The sequence below is a fragment of the Muntiacus reevesi genome, chromosome 4 (genome assembly GCF_963930625.1).
Source record: "Muntiacus reevesi chromosome 4, mMunRee1.1, whole genome shotgun sequence".
Taxonomy (NCBI): Eukaryota; Metazoa; Chordata; class Mammalia; order Artiodactyla; family Cervidae; genus Muntiacus; species Muntiacus reevesi.
Window position 1 is genome coordinate 76,390,612 of NC_089252.1, and position 9,766 is coordinate 76,400,377.

At 46.1% G+C, this 9,766-nt stretch overlaps 1 protein-coding gene across 1 annotated transcript; it reads right to left on the reverse strand.

The window, feature by feature from the left end:
• Positions 1 to 388: 388 nt before the first annotated feature.
• On the reverse strand, positions 389 to 9,633 carry ARPC4 (actin related protein 2/3 complex subunit 4). The gene is made up of 6 exons (XM_065933212.1): positions 9,498 to 9,633; positions 6,929 to 7,047; positions 5,592 to 5,703; positions 4,201 to 4,296; positions 3,069 to 3,239; positions 389 to 734 (listed from the first exon to the last, which is right to left on the reverse strand). The coding sequence occupies exons 1-6, from the start codon at positions 9,498 to 9,500 to the stop codon at positions 729 to 731; spliced, it is 507 nt and encodes a 168-aa protein (XP_065789284.1). The 5' UTR covers positions 9,501 to 9,633; the 3' UTR covers positions 389 to 728.
• Positions 9,634 to 9,766: the final 133 nt, after the last annotated feature.

Here is a 9,766-nt window from a genome sequence, read left to right on the forward strand (position 1 = left end):
AAGGCGAAACAGCGACCCCTCTCAGCTGGGAGGGCACGAAGCGGCCCCTGAGGCCAAAGGCTGCCTAGCTTCCAGGCCCCAGCTCCTAGGCGTGGCTAGTGGCCACCAGTCCAGCCCTTGTCAACCAGTGCTGGGTGGCCAACTGCAGGCAGGGCTCAGGAAGCTGGTAGAGGGTCCCCACCGCTTCTACTGAGCCTAAGAAGATAGGAGGACGAGGGAGAGGAACACAAGTCTGAAACCTCCCTTCCTCCCACCTGGGATGGCTCCGGGGAGGAAGAGTAGTCGCCTTTTGGCTCCAGGCCCGCCCAGACCCACAGCGACCAATACGGTACAATCACTGGGACCAGTCACAGTCACTGGAGGTGGAGATTGTTTGTTGGTTTTTAAAAAAAAAAAAAAAAAGACAAAAAGGTTACAGTCTCCTACAAGCACAGAGTTTTAAGTTTCAAGACGTTAAAAAAAAAAATCTGTCCCGGCCCATGGGACTGAACATCAGAAGCCAGCCTGACCAGGCACATGTGGCCTCGGGGCAGGTCCACTGCTGCTTTGTGGCCCAGCGAGCAAGCACACCACCCCCCTCCCGCATCTAATGCCCACCCTGACCCAGCTCCCCTCCGCTGCTGCTGCTGCCGCCGTCACTGCTGCTGCTCTGGGAAGTTAACTCCAGGATGACTTCACAGAGACACGGGGGAGCCTGAGGGCAAGGCCGCGAGATCCAGCCAGGTGGTTTAAAACTGTCAAGAGAACCAAGAGGCGGTGAATAATGGTTATTACTGTATACTGGCAGGCCTGTTCTGGGGAGGGGGACTGATCTGTGAGCTGCAGCTATACTCACATTTCTGTGGGACAGGACTGGGTCTCAGGACACCCTGTGAGTATGCGCTAGCTGGTCTCAAATCAGCAGGCACTGGCCCTAAAACTTAGCTCTAGACAAGGCAGAAAAATTACAGGTTATGTGACCTCTTCCACAGCTCCCCTTGGCTTTGCCATGGAGGCAGCCAAAAAGCCTTGTCACAGTGCTTTGCTTGCTGAACTGAGGTTGCCTTCTGTAGAAATGGGGGCTCATGTGCAAATGCCTGGGGATTCGGAAAGGGACCCAGGAGCTGGTGCTTTGTATCAAGCTCTGAGGCGTCTGCCAAGCAGGATAGGCCCTGGACAAGCTTTGTGCCCTCAAATATCCCCTACAGTGCCCAGACCCGCCCTGGACATTTTACAGACCAGACATTGTGGACTACTGGCCCACTTGCTGAACTCAGCCCAAAGAGGAGCACTGTCTGGCTCACAGTGTTTAAAAGATTATGAACTAGTTGCTGTGAATATGAATTAGCCAACCTTGAAAATACAGAAGATAACTGCACACAAATCCAGATTCTGAGATTCTTTTGATGAAGCCAGAGGGCTGGCGCTGGGCGGTGGTGACCCTCCTAGGGTGAGGCATGTGCTCCCTAGGTCCCCACACAACCCACCTCACTCATGCACATAATGGCCCGAGCCTCAACATGCAGCTGAGTGTGTCACCCCTGCCAGTGCTATGATACCATCTCAGATCTTTGAGTCAGAAAAGTTGAGTCCTGGCTCCCTCACTTACTGGCTGAGGCACTTTAAACATGTGGCGGCCTCAAGCCCAGCTGATCCATCCATGAAATGAGGATAATATCTGATTCAAAGACTGTTTAAGGTGTTAAATGAGATATTGCCAACACTTGGCTTTTTGGATGTTTCTTTTGGCTGTACCATGTGGCATGTGGAATCCTGGTTCTCTGATCAGGGATGGAACCCGTGCCCCCTGCATTGGAAGTGCAGGGTCTTAACCAGTGGACCACATGGGAAGTCTTTTTTTTTCCCCGAGATACTTATATGTGCTTTTTCAGCTGTATTACTATAGAAATGCAATTACTGTAACAACTAAATGACTACTGAATGAATGAGCCAAATATTAAATTGGGACAAAAACTATTTTTCGTTTTCTTCAGTTGAATTTAGAGACGCCCCCGTGCCCTGGCCACATAACCTTTGTGCCATAATACAGGGAGAGTTTACTCTGTACCAAGTGATAGGCTTTACACAAATTTCCTCATTTAATGCTCAACTACACTGAAAAGGTATATATTAATTAAAAGTCTCATTTCAGGGTGGAGGAAACTGAGGCTTAGTCAAGAAGTTCTGTAAGATGCCTGAGGAAGCAGTGGGCCCAGATGCACACAAAGGTGGTCTGACTCTGCCACCGGTGTGACCTGACCAAGTGTGCTCCCCTGGGTGCACAGCACACATACTCTGTACATTGGCTGCCCTCAGTATAATTAAGGCCCAGGGGAAGTGGGTGTAATTTCCATTTTTAGGAGCCTGAGCTCCTTCTGGGCTGGACCTATATGCATGGGTAGGAGTAAACACTAATTCTACCATCTAGGGATCATAGTCAACTCTGAGTGGAACATGTCAACAAACCAAAGACTGTTTGGAAAAAGAAGGGAAAAAAAAGGCGGCATGCTGTGAATGTCTAAAAAAGAACTGTGTCATCAGTTCATCAATGTAAACAATCTGTCCTCCTCAGAAGGCTGCAGTCCTTTCTGTCAGGAAGGCACAAACAACTGAAGAGGGATCTGTAGGACTGATGCCATGAAAATGATGGAAAACAGAGTGAAGAAATCATGACTTTAAGCCTGAGAAACAGACGCTAAAGGAAACTATTCGAGTCTGTTTGAGAAGTGGAATTACACTATGATTAACTGCCCTACATTCCCAGAAAATTCACATGTGGATTTAACTTGACTCACTCGGGGATGGAATTAGATTCATGGAAGGACTCTATACATTCTGAGACGTAGAAATGAATGACTAAAAGAGGCACTGTCTAGGGCCCTGGAGATGCCCTATAGCTCTCCAAGATGAACCTCGGGGCCCTCCCACACCAAGGCATGGGGCTGACCTGCTGCCCACCGGAGTTCCTAAAAGCCTCAGAAAATATTTACGCACAGTTGGCACCATTTCCCCACCAGATGCTAAGTTCTCAGCACAACCTTTAGGTCTTTCTACTTCTGAAAGGAAACAAGGAAGGACACTCCACTTACATTCTTGAGGAACTCCTCAGCCACAATGCGTGCACGGGCATTGACAGACAGCTTCATCTCACTGATTTCTTTGTCAATTTCCTCCATGAAGTGGATCACAAAGTCCACCAACTTGTGCTTATACATCTGCTCTGTGTGGAAGTTGGTGATCAGAAAGCTGATGTCATACCCCTAGGAAAGGAAGACAGTGGAGAGGAGGGAGATAATCAGCATCCTGGGGCACTTCACTAACCAGGCCCTCCATGTCGCTCAGCCACACGCTTCCAGCTGACCTTCTCCCAAGCTACACACCCTTCAGGCAGCAGCCCATCTGCTCTGGTGGGGATGTGTACGCTGGATCCAAGGAACTAACAGCTGAATCAACTGATCCCAATTGAAAATTTTGTCTGTCAGACATCTCTGGCAGACTATCTGTGGTATAAATAGTTGTGTTCAGAATGAATCAAGGGAGAGTGAAAGGACTTGAAATCTTGTTACAGAAGAATCTCGAACAACAGGACCATTTAGTCCAGAGAGAGAAGAAGATGCTGTGGGAGGAGGAGGGATTGAGGTTTTTAATTATGGGTCAGACTATATGTAGAACAGCAATTTTATTTATTCTTGGTGGCCCTGGAGGTTAGATCTAGCAACAGGAAAGATTTTCAGCTCAGGATAAAGGCGAGCCTGGCCAGCAACTAATGTGTCTGACAATGGTGTCTGCTGCTCTGCATGATAGTTGCTTACTCACTGACTGGCAGGAGTTTAGCAGGCAGAGAATCTGTAGCAAGCACTCGAGTACAGTCAGGCAACAACTGACCCCATGTCAACTGTGGCCTTGAGAGACTGACTCAGTTGGTGGCAGAGTTTAGAATTCTGATTCATCATGCCCTTTTTGCCACACACTATAGGCTCTGGGAAGGTGAGCAACGCGCCTCATCTTTTTTTGCCTTTTCCACAGCTGAGACAGACCCAACCTCCTAAGCTGATTCCCCTTACTCTTACTCGAGCCGAAATGAAGACCACTTCTCAACTCAGGCTGTGGGTGCCCTACAGCTGAGGGAGCAAGCAATCCCAGTTTCAGAAACAATCCCAGGCCACTGATAGCGGACTCAGTAGTGGAATTCTGGGTATTGCCAACACATGGATCACAGACCTCCACTGGTTTCCTTCGGAGGATAAAGAAGTTCTCTGCTCGCATCATCATGAAGCGCATGAACTTGTGACACAGAATCTTCTCGATTTCATCAGCCTGGTAAAAGCAAAAAAGAAATGTGTTTCCCTAAAGTCATTCCCTAAAAGGCCAACAGAAATTTGTAGCCTGGTCTTCTGACCCCGATTTCCCCCATGTTCGCTGGAGACACTGGGGTTGGGTATTGAAGTCTGAGTCATGCATAACTGGTTGCCAGCTAAAAGGAGGGTCCACTACATTAGAGTCCTCCAACTTAGTGGGGCATTATCATGATCTCGCCTTTACCATTCCAGAATGGTAACTCTGACAAACCATTTTTTTTTTTAACTTAAAAACACATTTTGGCCACGCTGTGTGACATGCAGGATCTTAAGTTCCCAGACTAGGAATCGAACCCAAGTCCCCTGTAGTAGAATCTCAGAGTCGTAACCCCTAAACCACCAGGGAAGTCCTGGCAAGCCCCAATCTCTTATCCAATCCTTCCAGAATCCACATCTATATTCAAATCTGCCCTTTTCAGTCTCACTTCACTAGTGCTACATTTTCCAGTCAGTGATACACACTATGAAGAATATCAGATGACCTTAGATGGTCACCACTCTAATAACAATGAACATCAAACAATCCCCAAAGTTTTTCCTTGATGAACTCTCAATATTCCTGATGACAGAATTTTGTATTACGAGCTGGCAAGACTTTAACAGCCCCCAACATATATTAATCTCCTATTTTAACAAAGAGCAGGCCCTAGGGATAGAGCTTTTTGGAGGCAAAAGTGTGACTCTGCTTTATTTTCAATGTGCTTGTATTTTAGTGTTATCCTCAATGTGGCAAGGCATATTGTTTTTCTTTTTATGGTAAATTTAAGTAAAAGAAAATAAGTTAATTGAAAGAAATCTATTAAGTAAAGAAGTATCCAAGTGGTCCATAAACATGGAAGAAATAATGGGGGTGGTGGGAATGTCAGACATTTGTGAAACACTGAAGAAACATGAAACTACACTTCATTTTCTTACCCTAAATCTCACTTTTGGAGTTTATGGCTATCAAATTGATACTATTACTTATTTTTCTGAACTGAACTTATTCTTCATTCATGAGGAAGAGTTTTATGATCTGACACCAAACTGGCTCATAGCCTTGGCTGCTACATTACCTGCTGTCTAATCCAGAGCAAGGCCTAGAAGATAAGGCTGATTTTCCTTTATTCTACTAATCTGATAAGTTTAGCAAATTATTTCCTGGAAAGAGAACCTGGGTTTCTTTGCACCCTGAATCTGGCATTCTGACCTCTTACATGGGGGGGGGGGGTCCCTGGCCTCCCCAGGGAGGCAGGGGATCTGGGGTGAGCTCACCTGTTTCACAGCAATGCTGACCCTGACAGAGTTGATGGAGCCTTCAATCAGAACCTTTTCCTTTTCATTCCTGCTGATGGTCACGGGTTGTAGCAGAAGCTCTTTGCTACTTCTGAGAACACAAAATGACAGAGGTCTCTGTACTATAAAAGAACAGAATGGTCAGGGAGACTCCATGGCAGGTTCTAGAATCACTATCTGGGACCACAGAGTCCAAGGAATAGGAGACTCACAAGCAGAGTGCTCAAGGGGGCCAGAGAGCATGTTCTCCAGCAGAAAGAGCACAGCTCTGGAGTCAGTGTGAAAAGGTTCTGAATTTCAGCCTCCTCTGTTACTTCTGTTGGGCAAGTTACCCTGTTGGAATCTCAACTTCCTCATTTGGAGACAGATCAAAAAGGGTCAAGTTTACAGTGGGCCTGGCACACTGTAGGAGCTTTACAAATGACAGCTCCTATTTTCATAACTATAGGCAAACCCATACACTGTTTAGGGAATGAGAGAGCCTGCCTTATAGATAAGGACAAGCTAAAATCAAACAGTTTGGCCTCCTTTAATAATCAATCCAGAATAATTCACTTATTCAAAATTATGACCCCTCTCAACTCAGTTCCCATTTTGATGCCTCTGAATCCCTCTGACGGTAGTTAACTGTATTGGTGGTGTCTGTGAGCTATTATCCTTTAAAAATGCCTAGTGGAAAAAAAAAAAATGCCTAGTGGAAACCATATATGTTAAGTAGCATAAGAGGGCACATTTTAACATGTCAGTTTTCTTACATTCAAATCATATCAATTTACTGTGGTAACAATCCTTATCTCTGTTGTATATGTACCACATTAAATGTCCAAGGGGAAAAAGAAAACTTTATTTACAAAACATAAATCAGATGAAATAATCCAAAGTATGGAATATTTGTAGTAGGGGATGGGAGTCCAGTTGTTTGTTTGTTTTTTTGAGGGGAGGGATCCTTGATCTTCAAATTTGAGAAGAGCAGAGATGGCATCTCAGATAACTCAATTCTTAAGTCTTTAAATTGCTAGAGGGTTCAGTACCTCCTTGGGAGATATTTCCTAAATGGCTCTATGTTGAGAAGTCACAACTTGTGTCAAGCAAATCTTGGCTCCAGAGTAGCTTCTCCCCTGAGTTTTGTCCTGTCAACCCACTGAGACCCCAGTTTCTGAACTTCAAATTGGGAACCATCATTTACCTGGCAGCAAGACAAAAAATGTGAATTGTAGCTGTTCTGACAACTCCAGAATGGAAGTTCATGGCCCCCTCTGACAACAGTCATCTCTGGGTGCTGCATCCATCACCCCCTACCCCTTTTCCTCCCATACCTGACTTCTACTTCCGGCTTGTTGTGTCGTTCCACGACCTGGGAGGAGAAATTCTCCAAGCAGAGGGCAGCCTGCAGTGTGGCCCGCACGGCACTCAGGTAGGGGCGGAGAGTGGCAGTCTGGAGGAAAAGCCCAAGGGACAATCAGAATCTGTCTCACAAAATCCACTGATCCCATAGTCCAGCTACACAGGAGCCAGGCAGTACTGAGGTCCTTGGCTCTCAGACACAACAGTGAACATAACAGACTAGGCCTTCAAGATGTCTTTCATTTCAAGTCTAGAACAGTGGTTCTCAAAAGGGGACCTTTTTGCCTACCAGGGGACATATGGCAATGGCAAGACATTTTTCATTTCCACAACTGAGGCTGGGTAGGAGTTATTGGCATTGAATAGACAGAAGTTGGGGATACTGCTTACAATGTACAACAGAATTATTCAGCCCCAAATAGTGCTGAAGTTGAGAAACTCTGATCTAGAGGCACACAGGTGAATGACTGCCCTTTGAGTCAACAAATGTATATATCTATAGTGTGCCAGGCACACGAGGGGTTGGGAATTCAATGACTAAGACCATTTCTATCCTTAAACAGTTCAACTGGGTCAGGGAGACAGACAGCAACTATGATACAATGGGTACAATGTGAAATAGTTAAGATTTACAAATCATATTTGCAGAAGAAACTGGTTTTGATTTGAAGATGGAAATAGTATTAGGAGGATTTTATAATGATAAAAACGAAAATGATATTTCCGGGAGAGGAAATGGCATCTAGCAACAATGGACTATCTTCAATTCCTTGCATTAGGTAAGTTCTTTCACACCCCAGGCTTTCACACATGCCGAACCATCTATCTTGCAGGTTTTTCTCCCCCTTCTTTGCCTAAGTCATCATTTAGATCTTGGCTTATTCAGAGAAGGCCTCTACTTTCCTCAGAGGTCCTTTTTGACTTCCCTTTTCATAGCACTTATTATAATTTACAATGATACACCCTTCAAATAGCTCCAAGAAAAGTAATTTTCTCCTTTACTGAACTGAAAGCTCCATGGTTAACAGACCGTGTCTATTCTATTCAAATTTACATACCCTGCAACTTGCTCAGTCAGTACCTTTCCTATACACTGTCTTTTACTCAGTTTCTGTACAATAAGTGAATGAATGAAAAAATAACAAGATTAGTGTAACAAATAGGGGCATTAAAGTAGTAATGAAAACAATGTTGCCAGGAAGCATTTTAGATTCAATGGATGAGGTTGCAAATGGTGGTCCAGAGATTCATGAGGAATCTCAAATGCCAGGCTACTGAAGTTTAGCTCTTCTCTAAAAAGTGGTAAGGAACTTCTGGGGCTTTCTGAAGAGGAAGTTACACAACTACAGCTGTAAGCAGACTTTGTGGAGAATGGATTGGAGGAGAGGGAAGTGACAGAGCCAGCAGAGGGTTTTTTAAGTAGGGTAATGAGAGCCTGGCCTGGGGCAATGAGGGACAAGCAAGATTGTATCTGTCAAAGTTCATAGCAAATCTGAAAAAGGTACATTTTAGGTGGTCAACCCTATGACGTCTGCCCTTTCACAAATGGAGTAAGCACCTTCTCACGTAATACTTCAACAAGTATGATGTTTAAAAAAATCAAGAGGCATCCCCTCAGTTAAACAAAAACAGAATATCCCAGGTTTCTAGCTGGGATAAGAAATCAGAGAGTAAGAATAAGGAATACAAGAGAACAAGCAAATTTAGGGAGAGAAGAGTTTTAATTCAGATGTCTAATTTCAAGGTGTCTTCAAGATATCCAGGTGAACCTTGAGAGTTAGGAAGGCAGACTTAGAGTCATCATAAATTATATGGTCACGAAGACCTCTACGTTAAATAGGCATCGACAGGAAGAGGATAAAGGGAAGGCAGTGAGCCAAACTCAACTGACGTTTAGAAACACCCACAATCATCAAAACGGACGACTTCCTGAAAGGGAAAGGTCAGCGGCATCAGAGCTTAACATTCCATATTAAGGCTGATACGGTTGAATTATGACCAGGAAGGGGTCTGCGTGGAGGCAGCAAAAGAGAGATCCTTCAGTGAGGTAAAAGTAAGAGCTGGTGGCAACATGAGGAATGGGATAAGGAAGTATGGAGGCTTCCTCAGAGAACTGTGGGATCAGGCGAGCGAGAAAGAAAAGAGTGTATTTAGTGAAGGTCTACTCTGGGTAGGGAGGTATCCCTACTACATGCCTCAGCGGCCCTACTACGGGCTATAAGGCCTACTACGTGCCTTCGAGGCGCTACCACAAACCGAGGAGGAGCCACTTCCGGCTTCCTTCTTGCCTCAGTATCCCCCGCCAGCTTCAAAGGACAGAATAGGAAGCCTCAAAGCCTGCTTCTTACGAAGGCGTCCCCCGCTCGCCCCTTCCTCACCTCAGCCCCTGCCCCGCCCTCTTTCTCCCAGCCTCAGGGTACCCCCGCACCCCCCAGCATCCCTCGGCCTAGGGCCTCTCCGCTACAAAGTCGCAACTCCCCCAGACCCAGAGCCTAGAGGCAGAACAGCGGGGGTCCCTGGCCCGAGGCCCCGCTCTCTCACCATCGCGGGCGCTGGCTAGGCCGGAAAGCGGAAGCGCGGAAGTGGCCAGCCCCGCGACGCCTGCCCTTTCTCCAGAAGCGCAGCCGCAGTCTCCGCCCGGACGTCCGGACCGTACCATCTGTGTTCCGAGCGGGGGAGGGCGAGGCTAAGAACATTTGGCCCCTCGAAAGTTTTCCCGTTAGGACTGTCTTAGTAGCTTTAGGCTCCTGAAGCTTAAAATCACTACTCAAGCTTCTCCCGTTCCCCGTGGAGCTCTTGCTTGTAACTTT